Here is a 24,451-nt window from a genome sequence, read left to right on the forward strand (position 1 = left end):
TGTCCATTTCTGGGCTCTCTATTCTGTTCCATTGATCTATGTGTCTGTTTTTGTGCCAATACCACACTGTCTTGATGATGACAGCTTTGAAATAGAGCTTGAAGTCTGGAATTGTGATGCTGCCAACTTTGCTTTTCCTTTTCAACATTCCTGTGTCTATTCAGGGTCTTTTCTGGTTCCATATAAATTTTAGGATTATTTGATCCATTTCTTTGAAAAAAATTGATGGCATTTTCATAGGGATTGTGTTAAATGTGTAGATTGCTTTAGGTAGCAAGACATTTTCACAATACTTGTTCTTCCAGTTAATGGGCATGGAACATTTTTCCATTTCTTTGTGTCTTCCTCCATTTTTTTTCATGAGTACCTTTGTTTTCTGAGTACAGATTCTTTGCCTCTTTAGTTAGGTTTATTCCTGTGTATCTTATAGTTTGGGGTGCAATCCTAAATGGAATGGACTCCTTAATTTCTCTTTCTTCTGTCTTGCTGTTGATGTGTAAAAATGCAACTGATTTTTGTGTACTGATTTTATATTCTGACACTTTATTGGTTTCCTGTATGAGTTACAGTGGTTTTGGAGTAGTTTTCCACATAAAGTATCATATAACCTGCAAAGAGTGATAGTTTGACTTCTTCTTTGCTGATTTGGATGCCTTTAATTTCTTTCTCTTGTCTGATTGCTGAGGCTAGGACTTCTAGTACTATATTGAATAGCCGTATGGTAGTGGACAGCCCTGCCATGTTGCTGACCCTAAGGGAAAAGCTCTCAGTTTTTCCCCATTGAGAATGATATTCACTGTGGGTTTTTATAGATGGCTTTGATGATATTGAGGTATGTACCCTTTACCCCTACACATTGAAGAGTTTTGATCAAGAAAGGATGCTGTACTTTGTCAAATGCTTTTTCAGCATCTGCTGAGAGTATCCTCTGGCTCTTGTTCTTTCTTTTATTAATGTATTGTATCACATTGATTGATTTGCAGATGTTGAACCAAACTTAGAGCCTGAGAATAAATCCCACTTGGTCATGGTAAATAATCCTTTTAAGGTATTGTTGGATCCTATTGGCTAGTATTTTCGTGAGAATTTTTGCATCTGTGCTCATCAAGGATATGGTCTATAATTCTTTTTGATAAGTTCTTTGTCTGGTTTTGGGATCAAGGTAATGCTGGCCTCATGAAATGAGTTTGGAAGTTTTCCTTCCAAATCTCTTTTTTGGAACAGTGTCAGGAGAATAGGTATTAGTTCTTCTTTAAATGTTTGGTAGAATTCCCCTGGGAAGCCGTCTGGCCCTGGGTTCTTGGTTTTTGGGAGATTTTTGATAACTGCTTCAATTTCCTTACTGGTTATGGATCTGTTCAGGTTATTTATTTCTTCCTAGTTTTGGTAGTTTATAGTCTCTAGGAATGCATCCATTTCTTCCATATTGTCAAATTTGCTGGTGTATAGTTGCTCATAATATCTTATAATTGTTTGTAATTCTTTGCTGTTGGTCTTGAACTCTCCTCTTTCTTTCATAATTTAATTTATTTGGGTCCTTTTTCTTTTTGATAAGTCTATCCAGGGGTTTATCAATCTTATTAATTCTTTCAAAGAACCAGCCCCTAGTTTTGTTAATCTGTTCTACTATTCTTTTGGTCTCTATTTCATTGATTTTTGCTCTGATCTTTATTATTCCTCTTCTCCTGCTGGGTTTAGGCTTTCTTTGCTGTTCTTTCTCCAGCTCCTATAGATTTAGGGTTAGGCTGTGTACTTGAGATCATTCTTGTCTCTTGAGATAGGCTTGTATTGCTATATACTTTCCTCTCAGGACTTCCTTTGCTGTGTCCCACAGATTTTAAACAGTTGTGTTTTCATTTTCATTTGTTTCCATGATTTTTAAAAATTCTTGTTTAATTTCATGGTTGACCCATTCATTCTTTAGTAGGATACTCTTTAGCCTTAATGTATTTGAGTTCTTTCCAACTTTCCTCTTGTGATTGAGTTCTAACTTCAGAGCATTGTGGTCTGAAAATATTCAGGGAAGGATCCCCATCCTTTGGTACCAGTTGAAACCTGATTTGTGACCCAGGATATGATCTGCTCTGGAGAATGTTCTATGTGCATTAGAGAAGACTGTGTATTCTGTTGCTTTGGGATGGAATGTTCTGAATATATCTGTGATGTCCATCTGGTCCAGTGTGTCATTTAAGGCCTTTATTTCCATGTTTATCTTTTGCTTAGGTGATCTGTCCATTTCAGTAAGGGGGTGTTAAAGTCCCCTACTATTATTGCATTATTGTTGATGTATTTCCTTGATTTTGTTATTAATTGGTTTCTATCATTGGCTGCTTCTATGTTAGAGACATAGATATTTAAAATTGTTAGTTCTTCTTATTGGACATGCCCTTTAAGTGTGATATAGTGTCCTTCCTCATCTCTTATTATAGTTTTTGGCTTAAAATCCAATTTGTGTGATATAAGGATTACCACTCCAGCTTTCTTTTAATATCCATTAGCATGGTAACATATGTCACCTCAGATTCACTTCTCTGCATGTACTAACTTCCAGAAAGTGGTCACTTTTCTGTTTGTAGAATTTCTGCTCTTCTTCTCTTCAATCTCCTGTTGAGTTTGTAGTTGTTTGGAATAGTTTGATGACTATCTAGCTGAACTCCTGGGACCAGATGATCTTTAGGTCTCTTACTCCTCTACCCTCTTGCTCCTCCCTCTCCCAATAATAATTTCTGGTGAATATTTCTATTTCCTTGGTGTTAGTCATGATCTCTCCCCTCTCACTCATAATTTTATTAGTTTGGGTCCTTTCTCTTTTCTTTTGGGTAAGTCTGGCCAGTGGTTTATCAATCTTGTTAATTATTTCAAAGAACCAGTTTCTAGTTTTATTGATGTGTCCTACTATACTTCTGGTTTCTAATTCATTGATCTCTGCTCTAATATTAATTATTTCTCTTCTTGTTCATGGGTTAGGCTTAATTTGTTGTTGATGCTCCAGTTCTTTAAGGTATAAAGATAGTGTTTATATTTGTGGTTTTTCTATTTTGTTGAGTGAGGCTTGGATGGCTTTATATTTCCCCCTTAGGACTGCCTTTGCCATAACCCATAGGTTTTGGACTGATGTGTTTTCATTCTCATCAGTTTCCATGAATTTTTTAAGTTCTTCTTTGATTTCCTGGTTGATCCAAACATTGTTGAACAGGGTGGTCTTCACTTTCAAGTGTTTGAATTTCTTCCAAACTTTCTCTCATGATGGAGTTCCAGTTTCAAAGCATTGTGGTCTGAGAATATGCAGGGAATACTCTCAGTCTTTTGGTATAAGTTGAGACCTGATTTATGACCCAGTATGTGGTCTATTCTGGAGAAAGTTCCATGTGCATTTGAGAAGAATGAGTGTTTTGTTGTTTTAAGGTGGAATGTTCTGTGTATATCTGTGAGGTCCATCTGGTCCAGTGTGTCATTCAAAGCTCTTGTTTCTTTGTAGATTTCTGCTCAGATGATCTGTCTATTGCTGAGAGCAGAGTGTTAAGGCCCCCTACAATTAATGTATTATTATCAGTATGTCTCTTTATTTTGATTAACAGTTAGCTTATGTAGTTGACTGCTCCCATGTAGGGGGTGTAGATATTTACAATTTTTAGATCTTCTTGTTGGATAAACCCTTTAAGAATGATATAGTGTCCTTCTGTATCTCTGACTACAAATATATTGACCTACAAAGTAAAACTGAATAATGTATATGCTGCTATGACATCTAGAAAATATTTAAAGAAGTATTTGCAAAAGAAAGAAACCCCACTGATTGAAAGTTCTGTTTCCTGACACTGTCCATATTTAGTTTCTATACAGCAGGGAGAAATCATGTTTTCATATGTTTATATGTTATTAATCTAACTCTGAAAAATGTCTTTGTGAATGGGTAAAATTACAACAATCTCTGGTAGTTCTCTGTCTTCTTTAAAGATTAATAGAGATTTTATTTTACTCTGTTATAACTTTCCCTGGAATTTCATTGTAAAGTGAGGAGGTAAGGTGTCGGATTAGCTCAACGTCTGAATCCTCAGTCACCTCTTCTCTTCAACAACCTGGAAGGAAGACTTAATAACATAAGCACTATTACGCTCACTATAGAAAAAAGCTTCCTGGGTTATTCTTGGCGAGAAAAAAAGTGATTTACAACTGACCCAAATGTGGCTCATATATTTATTTTCCCTTTTTATTATCTTTCAAATCAAGAAGATCAACTACAGTTAGAAAAAAGTCTGTTGCATACGTGATGAGAGAATGATATAATCAGGTGATTGCAGATAGTTATTGAATGTGAAGAAATCTTTACAGCTTCATTTTAATTTTTTGCTGTACCTGAAAGACACATTTTCTTGCTGCATCCACTATCAAGAAATGTGAGCTATTTCAGAGAAACATAAAACAAAAAGGGATAAAAACTCATTTGGAAAGGTGTAGATAAGAGTTGTTTAAAGGGATTGAGCAAAGAAGTGTAATCAGAACTAGATAGACCTTAACAAAGAATTAATTTTTTTTACTCATTTCACAAATATTTATTGAGAGTGTCTGCTCTATGCCTGACACTGTACTAGGCACTTAACTTAAAAAATCATTGGGCCTTATAAGTATTTAACCACAAAAGTCAGTGAACACATTTGTCTAATGCCTTAGTCTCCCTATGCCAGCAGAAATTGGTATTCAGAAGGGTAGAAAGAGCTTAAGAGATTCAAAAGGAAGGACTTGGTTTGTCAGAAAATTAAACATGGAATAGCCATATGGCCAACATTTGCACCCCGAAGTATATTTCCAAAAGTATTGAAATAAGGTACTCAAACAAATACTTTAACATGAACGCTCATAGCAGCATTATTTTCAGTGTCCAGAATGTGGAAACAAACTCAAAAGTCTATCTGCTCATGTACAAATGAACTATATTATTATATCTGTACACTGGGCTATTTGTCATAAAAGAGAATGAAGTACAGATGCATACTACAATGTGGGTAAGCCTTGAGCACATTATGCTAAGTGAAAGAAGCCAGACACACACACACACACACACACACACACACACACAATCCACACTCTATGTGATTCCCTTTATATGAAATTGTCCTAATAACCAAATCTGTGAAGACAGAAAGCAGACTGATGGTTGCTAGAGGCTGTGGAAATGGGGAAATAGTGGGTACTTGCTAATAGTTATGAGTTTCTTTTTGGGATGATGAAAATGTCATAGAACTAGATAGAGGTTGCACAGCATTATGAATGTACTAAATGACACTTAATTGTACATGTTTAAATGATTAATGGTTAAGTTTATGTTGTATGCAGTTTACCTGCTTAAAAAAATAGGCCTCCAAGAACCCAAACCACATACAGATAACTCCCTTATTTTATATACTATGAGAATACATATTAACAGGGGAGGCAGCAAATATCAGTGGAAATAAGTGATTACAGATTTAGATTGTTTTGAGGAAAATAAAGGGATAAGATGGGCCTCAGTTTTCTTTAGGGGCAGGTTTTAGTTTTGTTTGCCTGTCTCCTTCTTTCTTCCTCCCTTAAGAAGAGGTCAGGAAGGAGACCATGTGGTCTAGTTGTGAAGTTCAAAAGTCCTTGTGCCCAAGAATAACTCAGACAGAGAAATACTGGACTAGAATCCCATACATTGATATCTTCTCAACTCTAATGTTTCAGGAATCTTAGGCAAGAAAAACAGAGATGGCAAAATTATATTAATGACTTGTCACCAAAAAAGACAAAGACAATTATTTTGAATATATAGCTAGCAGAAGACTGTAGATAAAGTTCAGTTTACCAGTTAAATGTTTGGGAAACAGAATTTTAAATGAGAAGGCAATAAACTGGCATTTATAGTCTTATCGCTTGCTCAGTGGTCTCTCTGTAATCTTTTTACAAGGGCTGATTTCAAGCACAGTTAAAGCAATAGGTCCTCCAGAGCTCTTCTCAAAAGAAAACCTAATCCAAACACATTTCACATACAGTGCCAGTAGCTCTAAGCATGATATGTGTAAGAAAGATAAGATATGACAGAGGGGCCACATGTGTAGCTTCAGGCATCACCATAAGCACGGAGAGAAAATAATTAAAGACAGAAAAAAAATGGAAGGCTTTAAGATTAGAAATAAACTAACAAAGAATATTTAAGGTTGAACAAACTAAGATTTTTTTTTAAAGATTTTATTTATTTATCTGGCAGAGATCACAAGTAGGCAGAGAGGCAGGCAGAGAGAGAGAGGAGGAAGCAGGCTCCCTGCTGAGCAGAGAGCCCGATGCGGGACTCGATCCCAGGACCCTGAGATCATGACCTGAGCCGAAGGCAGCGGCTTAACCCACTGAGCCACCCAGGCACCCTAAACCAAGATTTTTTTTATCTCCACAATCTAACCCTTACATTTTTGATTCCTAACAATTTTTAAAATTTTTTATTTTTTATACTTTCAGGGACCATTTCTATAGTTTGTTACTAACATTTTATTTTTAACAACAATGCTTAGACACTATGGGTAAATTTGCGGCCAGAGAACCACCTTCCAGACAGTTGAGTTCTGCTCAGGTCTGCACAGATGTAACCTTCAGATCTGCTGTCTTTTCATGCCCAAATATTTGCAACACTTTAAAAATACTGCATGCTCTTATTTTTACAAAACATCTCTGTGCAAAGGCATATGACCTTAAAAATGACCAATGAATTTTAGAGTAGGCCATGTAATATAGAGAAGCAGAGAATAACTTAATTTTTTAAAATGTTGATCAAATTCCTTGTTGATCAAGGTCAGCACTTCATAATGTGGGTAAAAATTTCCAACTTTTATGGCAATGTTATTATTTTCCCCAGGGAACCGAGAATTAACAGACAGGTCAAGGGTTTAGTGATGCTTTTAAAGGATCTATTTAACAATCATGCTACTGGTAATTCTGTTCAAGTAGGAAAGAGATATTCAGCACTATGCAGTATCAGGCATAGCAGGTATGATTATAGAGTAACTGTAACTGTACTACTCTTTGGTGTGAGATCACGGGCTTTTTTTATCATACTTTATTAGATAATCAGGTAATACCCAAATGTTGCCTTCTTGTACCTCATTTTCTTTCTTCCCTCCTGTCTGGACCACCCACATTTCTGCACCTCAATCTATAGTTGTACAATGTGGTCATCCTGTAAAAGATGAAGTTTTAAATCTGTGATAATTCCCATGCATGCCAGTTTAGAACCCTTGTCCATGTTGAGGTGGTAAACTTCTAAGAAACCTGTGGAGCACTTCAGTGCCCTGTATTGACTTTTAACACTTCCTGAGTGCTCCTGGAGGACTGACCCTGTCCTAAGCTCTTTCCAGGTTTTAACATGCTTCACTCCCACACCAGCCTCTGAGTTCTTTGTTATGATTTTCTCCTTACATACATGAGGAGATGGAAGCCCAAGGAGTCAAGTAAGTTTCCCTGATTTTCAAAAGCAATGAGTGATCCAGCTAGAATCTGAACCTCTTACAGCTGGGTTTTAGAGATCTTGCTCTTAACCCTATCTGTATGAAACATGTCTGGCATTTGATTAAAGAGGGTATAGGAAAAAAAAAAAAAACACCAGTAAATTGAGAAGAAAAACTTAAGACTCATGAGTTTAATAGATTAGTGTGGAGTGTTCATTTAGAATTCACTGACTGACTTCTTAGAAAAGTCTGTTCTTTAAGAATTCTAATGTGTACAAATATCAGGATTGTTCTAAAACATGCATATTTTCTTACTACACATTGGAATGTGTCTTATGATAGTTAATTGCTTTAACGTAGGTAATTATTTTTTCTGAAAATATTATCTTAAAATGAACCCATGAAGAGCATGCTCTAGTCTGTGCTGGTGTAAAATTAATAAATAATGCATGAGCAATATTTCTGGCAAAACCAAAGTGGCTATTTTTTCTACTTGGGTGTGAAGCTCAAGTTAAAATTTAGCACTTTCTTTTCTCTCAAAGCTGTTTCTTTTTTCTGTATTTTCCATGCTGAGAGATTGGCTCTATGTTTCAAATACTCATCTGAGAGAAGTTCTTTATCATCTTGGATACCTCTCTTTCCTTTGCTCCTATCTTAAATATAATTTGAACATGATTCCTCCTCTCTGTATCAATGGTCTTTGCCTTTGGAGCGGCCATTTTTCTCCTGAATGAATGATGTTGATTTCTTATTGTCTCACTGTACTTAGTCCTCTCTTCTCTCCAAATCATTTTTCTCACTTTGAGCGGAAACATCTTTCCAAAATCCAAATGTTTTCACTTGCTAGTATAAAGTCCACATTCTGCTGTGGCTTACATGCTGCTCTTTCAAGCTTCTGCACAGACCTCCAGCCTCAGTTCCTGCTGTTCCTTTATAATTAATTCTGCCACACTAAATTATTTGCAATTCCTCCAACCACATCAAGTTGTTGAATGTCTTCAAGCATTTGTGTATACTGTTCCTGAAGTAGCCTTTGTTAAAATTGCCATATTCTTACTAGTTCCTTAAGATACCCAGGAATCACAAATTTTGAGGTCTTGTTTCTTTCTCTGATGCTGCTGTGGTGGCACACAGTAGCTCTTTGTAGTGCTTATCACATTGAAATTCAGCTATTGTGCATCACTTCTGGATTGTGAGGAGCTGAGTGCAGGGAATATATTTTATCATTCAAACAAAATCTCTGAACACATTCTTCCAGGACCTTTTTACTGATTGACTTTGTTTAAAGGTGAAGGGTTTCACCTCTGAAATATTTTAATTTTTTTTATTTTATTTTTAAAGGGGAAGAGAGAGAGAGAGAGGATGGGGAGGGGCAGAGGACAAGAAAGACTCTTAAGCAAGTTCCACACCCAGTGTGGAGCCCAACGATGGGCTCAATTTCACAACCCTGAGATCATGACCAAAGCTGAAATCAAGAGTCAGATGCTTAACCAACTATGACACCTGAACACTCCCAACCTATAAAGTATTTTAGATCTGCTTGTAGGCTATTATATGAAGGTAGAGACATCCACATTTAATAAGTCTACATAATAATTTTGTGGCAATTTTCTTTGCTATCCATTATAAAGCTGAATAAATAACTATAAAGGAAAACTCTACTTTTCTTCCCTATTCTCAGTACTTCTGACACCAGGTATGTGGGGTTTTTTTCCCCCACACCAAGCAATTTTGCAACACCAGCCAGATACGCTACAGTTCACATCTACTCTGATACTATTTACTTGGAGATAATATCACACCCCACAGGTTAAGGACTCAATCCCACAAGACTGCCCCCTGCCTCATATTCAGACACCAAATGCAAGTCCAGATTGTCACCTGTGCTTGTGACAGACTGACTATAAATCAGAGGTTCTCACAATCCACTCCTTGGATTCAATCATTTGCTAGAGCAGCTCACACAACTCAGGAAAACAGTTTACTTACTACTGTTGGATATTTCAAAGGACAGAAATAATTGGGTCAGATGAAAGAGATGTGTGTGGCAAAGGGTAGAGGAAGAGGCAGAGAACTTCTGTGCCATCTCCAGGCATGCCATCCTCTGAGCACCTCCATGTGTTCATTAACCCAAACTCATCAAATCTTTTTGGTTCCATGGTTTTTACAGAACTTAACCTGAAATTACTGCTCCCTTGTCAGAAGGTCAGTGGATACAGTTAAAACTTTCAACCTTCTGCACACTTGGTCTTTCTGGTTACAAGCCCCATCCCAAGGCTTTCTAGGGAGGTCATCCCAAGGGTTAACATAAACTCAAGGGTGATTAAATGGAGTTCCCTTTGAATAGCAAAAGACACTCCTATAACTCAGTGATTTCTAAGATTTTCAGGAAATCTGTGCCAGGATCCAAGACCAACTACATTTTTTTATTATACCATAACCAACCTAACTATTTTCTGGTGATTCTCATCATGTTGTATAGTCATTTGAAAAAAAAAAAAAAAAGCAAGAATTTAAATCAAGGAGCTGCTTAAAAGTCAAACATCTTGGCTGAATAAGGAGGAGGGCTTGGGGGCTGTGATCTTGATACACCAGTATGGAGTGAGAAGAGCCACCATTACTGAGCACCGGTGACAGGCCAAACAGATTTTGATTCACTATCGCATTTAATACTCAGACACATGTTGTCCCACTGCACATCTAAGGTCCCAAGGGATTAAATGAGTTGCCTGAAGTTACAGAAATAGTAAGCAGTAAAATTCAATTCCAAGGTCACCTGGGTGGCTCAGTGGGATAAAGCATCTGCCTTCGGCTCAGGTCGTGATCCCAGGGTCCTGGGATCGAGCCCCGCATCGAGCTCTCTGCTCTGCAGGGAGCCTGCTTGCCCCTCTCTCTCCGACTGTCTCTATGCCTACTTGTGATCTCTCTTTCTGTCAAATAAATAAATGAAATGAAATCTTAAAAAAAATTCAATTCCAGGACTTTGATGGCCAAGTATACAAATGAGGCGTTGGGCACTTACCAAGTAAGACATTCTGAACAAAACTTTGAATTTGAATATTTGTGCTTCTCTTTATTCTCACTGCCTACATCACTATGCTTGACCCATAGCAGTATTCACTGAATGTCCAGAGACATACATAGCAAACAGAAATAGTACAGTTTATAAGAAAACTTGCAGTATTTTTTTAATCTAAGACTGTTTTCTTCCCATATTCATCGATAAGCTCTCCAATTATCAAGACAGCCATTTCTGTAAGAATTGAGCAGCCTCATTCTTCTCCTTGTATTATGCTTAATTGATCCATTACATTTTTCTGCTTCTCTGTTGAGTTTGCCAAGTTTAGCATAAACCCAAGGTTGACTTACTTCCTGACCTAAATCTTCCTTTATTTTTTCTACTTTTCTAGTTACAGAAATCCCTATGAAACGTTTTTTCAAACCACACTTGTATATAATATGAAACAATTTTCTAAGAAATGAATAATACACAAATGGCTTTGTAGAACTAGGCATTGTTTAGCTTTCTGACAAAAAAGATCCCTGTGGACTAAGCCATGACACCTTAACATTAATTAATCAATGGAGTTTTTTTTTTCTTTTCTCTCTCCCTCTCCTCCTTTCTCTCTCTGCCTCTCTCTGTGTCTCTGTGTCTGTCTCTTTTAGTGAAGTACACGTACTGCTTGGTGGCACTTACTTTTTGTTCACACCAGACCACCTCTTTATTCTGCTTCATTACAGAAACTCCACTTACTGTATGAAAGTATCCATCTCGCTGACAGTGGGTGAAAATGACACCGGACTCTGCTACAATTCCAAAATGAAATACTTTGACAAAGCTGAACTTAGCAAAAGCAAGGAAATTTCATGCCGTGACATCGAAGATTTTTTACTACCAACCAGAGAACCTGAAATCCTATGGTATAAGGTATGTATTGTGCATGATTTTCTTCCTTATAAATAGATTAATGTGTATCTTATTCTTGAACTAGCTGGATAAAAAAGTTTTATGGGTATGATGAAGTTAAGCTCTATCTTACTGAAATACTACAGAAGGTTGTGCTGGTCATTATAAGATTTCAAAGCAATATCTTTGATAAATGCTAGTTGGTATTTGTATTGATGATCCCTGCAATAAGCTGTTGTGTTTATGTTCATAGCTCATTTATACTGTTCTTTCAAGTCCATTATAATCTGTGGTTGATAATTCAGAATTAGAATACATTAAGCATTCCTTTCAGAGCTCTTCATATAAACACTCCTAATGTTTTCAAACAAGGAAAGGATTGATTTACTTCTATGAAAAAATGGTAAAATGGCTTTATTGAAATGTTCTGTATAATGGAAGTATATTTGTGTATATTCCAATCCTTTTCATATAAAAGCATATATATTTTTAAAAACCCGAGGGAAATTCATAACATTATAAAAATAGTGCTAGATAACTTTTTCTCAAAAAACAAAAGAAACTTCAGACTTAAGGAGAATAATCCAACCCTTGTCCTTCCTATCATATAATTGACTTTTTCTGAATTTTAATATGAGAACATACCCTTCAGCTTATTTATACCATCAAAGAAATTTTTGTTATTGAGTATATCAAGAAATACAATATAGCTGCTATGAATATTTTTCTGGAATATTATATCCATGATTTAAAGAGTACTAGTAGAAAATTTGCTTTGTTCGACTCCCCAGAAATAGGGATGTAGGAAGCATGACCTCTTAGTAACTAGATCCACCGATACCACTATGTCATGAGTTCAAAACTTATGAGAAATTTAAAAAGAAACAAATCTTTAACAATTTTTAAAAAGATTTTATTTATTTATTTGACACACAGAGATCACAAGTAGGCAGAGAGACAGGCTGAGAGAGAGAGAGGAGCGAGCAGGCTCCCCGCTGAGCAGAGAGCCCGATTTGGGGCTCGATCCCAGGACCCTGGGATCATGACCTGGGCCGAAGGCAAAGGCTTTAACTTACTTAGCCACCCAGGTAACAATTTTTAAAGGATTTGCTATAATTAGCAATGCCCTTCTCTGAGTAAGACTTAATTTTGATTCTTGATAACAAGCAATGGAGGATTCAAAATGTCAAGGGGACTACTGAAATATTTTTCTACTTTTCCATTGAATTTCTATCCTAGACACTGTCAAACAGCCCTCAAGCATTAGCCCTACTAATCTCTGTTTCTGCACAGATGAAGTTTACTTTTCCTCCTTTTTAAAATTGTGTATGTCTCACCCCAATTCTCAGTGGTTTGGCTGCTTTCCACAAGTAGATTCTTAGCAAACCCTGATGATTGCCTCAAAGACAAGAGGTATTAGGGGAGTTTAACTCAAAGTATCTAAGAACAGATGTTTTTCTAGTAGTCATGTATGTATATTTGTCTTCTTCTACACACACACACACACTCTCTCTCTCTCAATATTTAAAATGGCTGGCCTCACATTGCTCCTTTAGTCATGTTTCCACCATCAACCCAGTCATTGTGAACTTAAGCTATAAAGACTGTCACTAGTGGAGTGATGGGTCGAAATGCAGTATGTATGGAACTTGAAAGCCTTGCAACAATCCAAATGTTTTTCCATAGTTAAGATGATATATATTCTGTATTCATTATATATATTTGTGTGAGAATGTGTGTGTGTGTATATATATATATATATACATATATATACACACACATTCTATATATATATGTACATATATACATATATACACACATATAGATATACACATATACATATACATATACATATATATGTATACATATATATATACATATATATACATTCTCACACAAATATATATAATGATATACATTTGTGTATAGTATAATGTATACATATATGTAGACGTGTACACATATATATGTATATATGTACACACATATATATGTGTGTGTGTATATATATATAAAAAAGCTTTTGCAATTATGACAGTTTATGCAACTAATATGAGATATATAAGATGTATTTTTTGGTCTGAAATAACCAGATAACTCTCTTCCATGTATATGAAGACATTGAACCACATAATCAAAATAATAGTCCGGAAAAATTTGATTTGGCAAAATTTTTTTTAGAAATAATACCTCTGAACAGTGTCAGAGGGCTTAAAGCTATTTTATCCTCATGGCATTGATTTCAAATCTGGCTAAAGGAAATAGACTTCTGTTATGGCAAAAAGAGAAAGCTTCTGAGCCAACGTCATTAAAATCTAAAGCTTAATTTAGAGACCATAATTTGTTAGACCCATCAACAATGAAAATAGATGTTTATGGTACTGTAAAGACCATAAAGACATGTTGGCCATTTCTTTCACAAATTGTAGAATGTGCATGCTATAAGGGGAGAGAACTTTGTTCTAAATGTATTCTTAAAAGATTTAAATACTAAAATAGAAACATTTTCTGCTACAGAATTAATTTTTCTATTTTATACCTAAAAAATATCTTATATTTTATGCTTTCAGTATCAAGTGTCAAGATGGTTAATTTCACAGTCAACAAATTTGGAGTATTTGCTTCTAAAAACGATGTTAGGAGTAATCTTAACAAGAGTCCTTTTTCTTATATCTTCTTTTTTAAAAATTTTATTTAATTTTAGTTTTTCAGTGTTCCAAAATTCATTGTTTATGCACCACACCCAATGCTCCATGTGATACATGCCCTCCATAATACTTACTATCAGACTCACCAAACCCCAGCCCCTCTCCCCTCCAAAACCCTCAGCTGGTTTTTCAGAGTACACAGTCTTTCATGGTTTGTCTCCCCCTCCAATTTCCCCCCACTCACTTCCGCTCTCTATCTCCCCATGTCTTCTGTGTTATTCCTTATGCTCCACAAATAAGTGAAACCATATGATAATTGACTCTCTCTGCTTGACTTATTTTATTCAGCATAATCTTTTCCAGTCCCATCCATGTTGATACAAAAGTTGGGTATTCATCCTTTCTGATAGAGGCATAATACTCCATAGTATATATAGACCATATCTTCTTTATCCATTCGTCCATTGAAGGACATCTTGGCTCTTTCCACAGTTCGGTGACTGTGGCCATTGTTGCTATGAACATTGGGGTACAGATGGCCCTTCTTTTCACTACATCTGTGTCTTTGGGATAAATACCCAGTGGTGCAATTGCAGGGTCATAGGGTAACTCTATTTTTAATTTCTTTTTTTAATATATATATATTTTTATTTTTTATTATTTTTTTTAAAGATTTTTATTTATTTATTTGACAGAGAGAGATCACAAGTAGAGAGAGAGGAGGAAGCAGGCTCCCTGCTGCGGGACTCCATCCCAGGACCCTGAGATCATGACCTGAGCCGAAGGCAGCGGCTCAACCCACTGAGCCACCCAGGCGCCCCTCTATTTTTAATTTCTTAAGGAATCTCCTTCTTAAGGAATTCCTCCTTCTTAAGGAAATTCCTTAAGAAATTGGCTTCATTAAGATTCCTTAAGAAGTTGGCTGCACCAACTTTCATTCCCACCAACAGTGTAAGAAATCAATGTATATCTGATTTAGACACACTAATCTTAGAAGTCAATAAATTGACTCTTGCTAGGGACACCTGAGTGGCTCAGTTGGTTAAGCATTTGGCTCAGGTCATGATCTAATGGTCCTGAGATTAAGCCCAGTGTGGAGCCTCATGTAAAGCCTCCTTAGGATTCTCTCTCCCCTCTCCCCCTCTTCCTTTGCCCCTCCCCAACACAAGCACCTGCGCTCTCTCTCTTAAAAAAAATGACTTTTACTAAAAAACCCTCTTTTCAAACTGAGGTACCTGATCTCCATGAGATGTGGAGAAGTATGAAAATTTTTAGAATTAATCTCAAACTCTTTAGCCCTTTAAAATATAAATTTAGAAGCTTTGGGGTGGGCGTCTGGGTGGCTCAGTTGGTTAGGCAACTGCCTTCAGCTCAGGTCATGATTCTGGAGTCCTGGGATCGAGTCCCACATCAGGCTCCCTGCTCAGCAAGGAGTCTGCTTCTCCCACTGATCTCTTTCCTCTCATGCTCTCTATCAAATAAATACATAAAATCTTTAAAAAAATAAATTTAGAAGCTTTGGGGTTATTTATTTAAAATACTCTTCTCTGTTTCTCAGTTATTGTACTTACTACAGAAATTCTGTGTTTTTCATGCAGGAATGTAGGACAAAAACATGGAGGCCAAGTATTGTCTTCAAAAGAGATACGTTGCTTATAAGAGAAGTCAGAGAAGATGACATCGGAAATTACACCTGCGAATTAAAATATGGAGGCTTTGTTGTGAGACGAACTACTGAATTAACTGTTACAGGTAATCATAGTCTTCAGTATTTCATTTGCAAGTAACAAAACTACCATTTTAAGTTGACTTTTTGTGCTGTACATTGATTTTTTCAAATCTATGCAACGAAAAAAGTACTTAACCAAATAGCTGAGTGGATTCCTATAAGGTTAAATTTATTTCTCCTTGCTTTTAAATCATCTTGTGCTGAAATGCATTTGAAAGTTTAAAGAAAATATGCTTAGGGAATTATAGAAATGTTAGCTTTTGAAAGTACTTGAAATAATGAGTTCACATTTTTAGAAAATTATGCTTATATTTTGTAATGTCATTTTGGGGAACGTTTTCTAAGGTGTTAAAATAGAATGTATGACATCTACCTCTGTCTTCCTGTTTTGTCCCCAAAAATAGAAAAATTACTATCTTATTGATTTTCCTTTCTATAAATCTGACATATGAGTTCTCATGAACTTGAAAACAACATAATTGCAGGGGCAATAATTGAATAATTGCATGAGATGCAGTGAATGGTGTCATTCCTGTCTCTGGTTGCTAAGGTAGAAGGGCATGAGAAGAAGATTCAGAACTCTGTATATAATCATGAATTTACAGCTCACTAGTCACATGACCTTGCTGGACTTAGCACAACCTTCACAATATCAGTTTCTTCATGTTTAAAATGCGATGCTAAAATTTGTCTTGTATAGTTCATAGGAGTTTTGCAAGGATCTAATGAAGTAATATAAGCTGAATGAAATCAGTTTGTATAATACCAAGTTATAGCCAAAGGTACATTATGGTCATTTTATGTCTTGTAACATATTGTTTTCATACCCTTTTTTTGCTTTATGGTTTGAATCTCTAAAAGTGGGAACAAGAGGAAAAAAGGGGATAAATAAGAGCAATATTAGGGAGTTAGAGACATTTTTCTCATCTTACTGAGATTCTTCTGAGTTTTTTCACAATAATATTTACAAAATATATACAAATAAGTTGACAAAGGATACCATATACTGCAAAGAGATTTTCATTTGTTCATTGATTCACTTTATATAATTTTCCTATATATGAAAAGTGTTTTGTGGTAGTCACCTTCATCTTATAATAATTGTCTTTCTTTCAAGCTTGGAAATTATGATATTTTAGATTTAAAAACTACAATTTCAAGAAATCTATGTGATGAATTGTAATTATTCTGATCTAAAGAAAATTCAGTTAAAATTTGGTACTCTTTGGTAATGACTTTGATAAATATTAGGCCCAGTAAATAATTGCCACTTGCAATATATGATATATTTAAATATTAAACATACATTCAGCCTTACATTGTGTACATATAGTATGCATTTGTGTATTTATAAGTAGTTTGGTTTTCAGTTTTGCTGTGTTTAATAGGTTTCTGTATAGAAAATTACATTTAAAACTTTATCACTCTACCTCCCTGTCTTTTTCATGAAACAGTGAAAAATATAGCTGTTTATACTTGAGTTCTCTTTACAATAAATATTTAGGTTTTTATTATTAATTTTTTGCTTTCAATCTATACTGAAGTACATTTTTCCAAGAGTAGGTATGGAGATGAAGGAATTTAAGAATACATTGAAAAAATCTATTGCATAAAGAATATAGAATATATTTCTAGTCTTTATTCTTTGGGATATAAAGCTAATCCTTGATAAGCACATCTCTTCCTTTTCTAGAAACATTAGGATACTAAACTGCTATCTAGGAGCACCTGGGTGGCTCAGCCATTAAGCTTCTGCCTTCATCTCGGGTCATGATCTAAGGGTTCTGGGATTGAGTCCAAAGTTCCGTACCGGGCTCCCTGCTCCGCAGAAAGCCTGCTTCTCCCTCTCCCACTCTTGTGTGTCTCTCTTGCTGTCTCTTTCACTTTGTCAAATAAATAAATAAAATATTTAAAAATATAAACCACTGTCTATTAAGAGGTGATGAAAAAATCTTACAGAGACTAGAAACTAGGTCCCCAATGATGAAATGACTTAAATGGGGCTAATTTGGATAACCAATAATAGAATTGTTTTCTTCTAAATGCTACCCAGGGCTACTATATTTTCCTAACTTAATTTCTTTTTAAGAAATATCTTTTAAATATCTCTTTTTCTTTACTTGAAAAGAGGGGAAAACTATTCTGTATTATCTAGGAGGAAGTAGGTGTAAGTTTTAATGAAAATTTTCGTTCAAATGATTATCCTGAATACCTTTCTAATTCAAGCAGCCTTACTGGTGACATTAATTTGGGCATCTAAGTTACGAAGCCAAGTTTCATACATATATGAAATTTTGGGTGAATGGGAGAACTCCATGACCAATAATTAAAAATGTTATGTATTAGAATATATTTTAAGTATTAACAAGCCTATTAGAAAGATCTCTTTTTTCATAACCTTGCTCTAGTGTGACTATAAATGTGGCCCATAGCCAATTGAGACAACAACTCTTAGAATCCAAATTGTATCTTACTAAAGCTGCAAAGGTGGGAAGTTCTCTGGATGATAATTAACCAGTGTTTTTTATCTTAATTTTCTGCATACCATGATCATATTATATTTAATGTAAATATTATGCAAGGTATGGTATCATTTCATTTCAGTGGATGTGCAATAGCTGATGATAAATGTTTTAAGATGTGTTAGAATGTGTTTCTTTAAAATAAATAATTCCATATATGAAGAGAAAAGGAAATTTGTAGATAAATTGGCTAAATGTGCAGGCAGTATTGTGAGCTTTTATGGGAGATCTTTCACTTACTAAAAGTTTGTGTGTCTACTTAAGTGAAGTAGTGGTTTAGGAAAACACTACTAAGGGTGACTGGGTGGATCAGTTGGTTAAGTGTCAGATTTTGGCTCCTAGAGTCTTGGGATCCCTGCTGAGTGGGGAGTCTGCTTGTCTGTCTCCCTCTGCCTCTCCCCCTGCTCTTTTTCTCTATCTTCTCTCTCTCTCTCTCTCTCTCTCTCTCTCTCTCTCTGTCTCACTCCCTCTCTTTCTCATATAATTTTTTTAAATTAAATGAAAGGAAACAGATCACAGTGAAAAAATAATAAACCTGCTCATCACTGTTGGTATACTTTCAACAATTTAAGATGTTTCAGCATCACCTGTAGCCTCCACCCTCTTCTCTAAACGCTGAAGGTTTTACCGTTTTCCAAATATCCTCCCTCTGGGCCCTTGCTCCTGGGGTGCTTCTTCTGGAATGCTTTTCCTTGTGCATTGTCACAAGGCTGATTCTTACTCTTCCTTCAAGGAATAGCTAAAATGTTCCCTTTGTTTGGAGGCATGTGGTGCTTCATGCCTTTGTAGCATGGAGAATTTTGTAATACCCTTTGTGGCATCTACCACATTGCATTGTCACTGTTGATGCTCCTGTCCTTCCACGAGAATATGAGCTGCTTTCAGTGAGAGGAATGTCTTCTTTTTAATAATCATTTTATTTTAGACCAGTTTTACATTTACAGAAAACTTGCAAAGACAGTAGAGAGAGATCCCATATACCCCACATCCAGTTTCCCCTGTTATTAATGCCTAATGTTAGTATGGCACATTTATTACCATTAATGAATCAATATCAACAAATTATCAACTACAGTCCATATTCTATTCAGATTTCCTTAGTTTTATGCCTAATAGTCCTTTTTTGTTTAGGACACCATCCAGGATAGTGCATTACATTTAATTGTCATGTCTCTTTAGGCTTCTTTTGGCTGTGACTATTTCTGATTTCTCCCATTTTTGATGATTTTGATAATTTCAAGGAGTACTTGACATATATATTGTAGATTGTCCTTCAGGTGTGATTTGTTTATTTCTCATTATTAGACTTAGGTTATATGTTCTTAGAAGATCACAGAGGTCAAATCACAACTTAGCATTCCTTCGGTGTGATTTATTGCCACTGATGCCGACCTTTAATCACCTGCAGCAACTTTTTTTTTTAATCACTTTAATCACCTCAGTAGTGAGCTTTTGCTGCTGCAAGGTTAGTTGCTGCCCCTCCTTTCCACACTTCAGTCTTTGGAAAGAAGTCATGATCTGCAGTTCACATTTAAGGAATGGGGAGTTAGGCCCTCACCTCTCTGAAGGCTAATGATCTACATAAATTATTTGAAATTTTTCTATACCTCCACCTTTATCTACTTAGTCACTTATTTATCTATATTAGTATGGACTCCTGGGTATTTATTTTATACTTTGGTTTATAATCCAACATCACATTATTTATTTTTGTGGCTCAAATTGTTGCAGCTGTGACCCTTAGGAACTCTTTTAGTGGACTTCATGTCCCTCTGACATTCACGTGCTGTGTGTATGTATGTGTGTTTGTGTGTGTGTGTATGTGTGTGTGTGTGTGTGTAAGAGAGAGAAAGAAAGAGAGATAGAGAGAGCACTTCCTTATTCTTGGGTCCTACAAGGTGTTCCAGGACTATCTTGTGTATTTCCTGCTTATGTCCTAGAATCAGTTATTTCTTCCAAAGAACACTTGCTGCTTTTATTGGAGAATAGTGCTAGAAACTAAGATCTGGGCATCAGAGGTACTCATTGCTACTAGAGTATAGCTACTTCTAAGACCTCTCAGTTGACAGAGTAAGGAGATATGTGTGTTCTAATCCAGGTATTTACACATCTATAAATGCTACTATATGTAACATCTGTATCTATATTAAACTAAACATGAATTCATACTTGAGATATCTCAATATTGCCATAGATATTACCATAGGGATCATTCTAGCCTCTTCCCCTTGCTTCTCTATAGCCTCCCTAATAGTGAGAAACCTGTTTCCCACCATCTTTCATTCATTAACTTAACTGTTCACTTCCAGTATAGATGTATAATGTATAATATATAATGACCTCTACTCCTGTGGGAAGCAACTTTATAAAATAGGGTATAATGGTTATGTACAATTTATTTTGCCTTGAGTCTTACAGAATATATTCATTTGCAAAGGTACTTAGGTCACCACCATTCCCCCACCCCGCAACCACTTCATTGCAGCTGTGTCAAACATTTGTGATATAATTTGGTTGTTTTATCCCATTCTGCGTTCCATACTCATATCTTCCATCCTCCTAATTGATGTCTTTAAAATTTTTCATACATTGAAGTTTGTAGGGGAAGAGAAATAGTTTTCCCTCTACCCCTTTGAGTTTTTGTCTGAGAGTCCCTGTAATAAAAGATTAACAAGAGAAAAACAAATGGAAATTTATTATCATGACTACCTAATGCATACATGGAAGATACCCAAAGAAACTGAATACCTCCCTGAGATGGCCCACACCACCCCCTCAAATACCGTGTTCAGCTAAAAACAAAAGGTTGGATGGGGGACATTCATAGGAGGTTACCAGGAAAAGCCTGGTTAAAAATAGTTAGTCTTAGTCTGTGCCTTACTTCTCCAATGACAAGATTTTCTGGACATTTAGAGTTATCCTTCTTTTCTTGGTACAGAGAGACATCTTTACCAGTGGATATTTCCCTTATAAATGTAAATTTCCCATACAAAAAGGTAACTTCTACTTTGTTTTCACAGGTTCCATGTGTGCAGTTTCTCAAAATAATCCTTAGTGCTAACAGACAAATTTTGAGGTGGCATATCCTGGTACCATGTATTCCCACCTTTGAAACTTACCTGAGAAGTTTCAAAGTCCCAGAAGCTGAGTTAGGATGTTGCTCCATGCCCTAATGAGCCAGTCTTAGTCCTGAGAATAGGGTAGTTCAGTTTAAGAGTTGTGTCTTATTTCAGGAGGTGGTGTTGCAGATGAACTCCCAAAATTAGGTCTATTTCGTGTAAGCAGTTAGGTGTTAAATAAGAGGCATTTCTATGGAAACATGAGAAAAACAAAAGTTAATGATTGGAACAGATTAGAAACCTAGTTTCTGAATTTTGAGGTCAGCAAATTGAGGATTTTGGATATTGGGCTCAGAGGATCTTTTGGCTTTTGTGGTAAAAAAATAATAGCTATTAAAATTTACCATTTAACCATATTTAAGTGCACAGTTTAGTGGAATTGAGTTCATTCTCATTTTTGTGGGACAATCACCACCATCTGTCTCTAGAACTTTTTTTATCTTTCCAAACTGAAACCCTGTACCCAATAAACAGTAAGTCTCCATTCCTTCCCACCCACCCCCATCCCCCAGCCTCTGGCAACCATCACTCTATCTTCTGTAACTACGAAACTGACCATTCTAGGTCCCTCAAATAAGTGGCATTATGCACTATTTGTCCTTGTTTACATGGCTTATTTCACTTGGTATAGTTAAGGCCTTCAGGGTTCACCAGTGATAGCCCATTTCTTTCTAACACTCAGTAGTTTTTCACTGGTTTCACCATGGTTTGTCCATTCATCTATTGAATGGTACATCTTGGGTGCTTCCATATTTGGGAGATAATAAATAAAGCCTATAATATAATTTTTATACATGTTTTTGTGTGGACAGATATTTCCAGATTAGCTGAGGAAATGCTTAGGGATGTAATTCCTGGAGTGTATGGAAAGATTATATTTAGCTTTGTAAGGTACTGCTGTTTGGATTTTACCTTTCCAGTGGATCTGTAGTGGCATTCATCATTGTTTTAATTCCCAATTCCCTAATAATAAATGATTTTGAACATACTTTTATTTGACTATTTGACCTTTTTTGTATCTTCTTTGCTCTAGTGTCTGTTCAGGTATCTTAGCCATTTTTCCTTGGGATGTTTGCATTTTAGTGCTCAGTTTTAAGAATTCTTTGTATATTTTTGATATAAGCATTTAATTAGATATATGTCTTGCAAATATTTTCTTCCAGTCTGTAGCTTGTCTTGATTTTCTTAACAATGATTTTCAAAGAGCATAGGTTTAGATTTTTATTTCAGTTCTCTTCTTTTCTTTTTTGAATTCTTGTATACAAACTTAATTCTACACATTTCTTCTAAACTCTATTTTGCTGCATCCTACAAATTTTCAAAGTTGCCTTTTCATTAGTACAAAATAATTGTTAATTTATGTTGAAAAATCTTCTTTGATCCATGTGTTATTTAGAAATGTATTAATTTCTAAATATTTGGTGATTTTCTCAAGGAATTTTTTGTCACTGATTTCTAGTTTATTTCCATTGTGGTTTGAGCACATATTCTATGTGATTTCTATCAAATAAATCAAATTTTTAAAAAATTTGTTAAAGTATATGTTATGATAGAGCATATGATTTTTCTTGGTGTCTCATGAATGCATAAGAAGAATGCATATTTTGCTATTGTTGAATTGAATATTCTATAAATATAAATTAAAGCAAGTTTATGTATAGTGTTATTAAAGTCAACTATATCTTTGATTTTCTACTTATTTGATATCTCAATTACTGAAAGTAAAGTGTTAAAATCCCCAACTATGGTAATGAATTTATCTGTTTATTCTTTCAATTCTGAAGGCTTTTGCCTCATAATTTTGATGCTCTGCTCTTAAGAGCATGTGTGTTTAGGATTGTCATGTCTACTTGGAGAATCGATCTTTTTGTCACTATGTAATGTCTCTGTTGATTATTTGGCCTGTTTTGAAGTTGGCTTTGTCTGAAATGGATATACCTAGCTTTCTTGTGATTAGTATTTGCACAGTTTATCTCTTCATTTCAATTTTAACCTATTAGCTCTTTATATTTAAAGTAGGTTTCTTATAGACAATGTACAGTTGGATTTTTATTTTTATTTTCCACTTTGGCATTCTCTTTTTTTTAACTGGTGTATTTGGATTCTTACATATAAGGTGATTATTAAAATTGTTGGATTAATGTATGTCATTGTTTGTCTGTGTTTTCAATTTGTTGAACTTATTCTATGTTTCTTTCCCCCTATCTTTTCTGCTTTCTCTGGTTTTAATTGAACATTTTGTATGGTTTCCTTTTATCTCTCCTTTATTAATGTCAATTTTACTATAAAAATTACTTTCAGAGGTTGCCCTGGATATCCCAATATGTAATTTTAACCAGTCTTAGACTGTTATCAAAAAATACTCTATAGGGCGCCTGGGTGGCTCAGTGGGTTAAGCCGCTGCCTTCGGCTCAGGTCATGATCTCAGGGTCCTGGGATCGAGGCCCGCATCGGGCTCTCTGCTCAGCAGGGAGTCTGCTTCCCTCTCTCTCTCTCTGCCTACCTCTCCATCTACTTGTGATTTCTCTCTGTCAAATAAATAAATAAAATCTTTTAAAAAAAATACTCTATAATGGAACATCTGTGTGGCTCAGTCGTTAAACGTCTGCCTTCAGCTCAGGTCATGATCCCAGGGTCCTGGGATCAGCAGCATGGAGCTCCTTGCTCGAGGGGGCGGGGGGGATGCTTCTCCCTCTTCCACTCCCCTTGCTTGTATTCCCTCTCTCACTGTCTCTCTTTCTGTCAAATAAATAAATAAAATCCTTTAAAAAATATTCTATAACTTTGTATGTACTACAGGTATCTTATTACAGAATATTCCCAGTTCCTCCGTCTTATCCTTTATAACATTGTTGTCATTTATTTCATGTATTTATATGCCATAATCACTCAATAAATTATTGTTATTGTTTTAAATAGTTACAGATCAACTTATACCAAGATAAATAAAATATCTTATTTTACTGTCATTTATTCCTTCCGACACTCTTATTTTCTTTATGTAGATCCAAGTTCCTAACCTATATATTTTCCTTCTGCCTCAGTGAGTTGTTTTAACATCACCTGCAATGAAGG

At 35.5% G+C, this 24,451-nt stretch overlaps 1 protein-coding gene across 1 annotated transcript in view; it reads left to right on the top strand.

Annotated features, from left to right (window-relative positions):
• IL1RAPL1 (interleukin 1 receptor accessory protein like 1) overlaps window positions 1–24,451 on the top strand; it is a 761,161-nt gene that overhangs the window by 116,695 nt on the left and 620,015 nt on the right. The window contains exons 3-4 of the mRNA XM_059156783.1: window positions 11,193–11,379; window positions 15,605–15,758. Of these exons, the coding sequence (XP_059012766.1) occupies window positions 11,193–11,379; window positions 15,605–15,758 (341 nt within the window). The remainder of the gene's footprint in view (window positions 1–11,192; window positions 11,380–15,604; window positions 15,759–24,451) is intronic.

Source organism: Mustela lutreola, chromosome X, assembly GCF_030435805.1.
Source record: "Mustela lutreola isolate mMusLut2 chromosome X, mMusLut2.pri, whole genome shotgun sequence".
NCBI classification, from domain to species: domain Eukaryota; kingdom Metazoa; phylum Chordata; class Mammalia; order Carnivora; family Mustelidae; genus Mustela; species Mustela lutreola.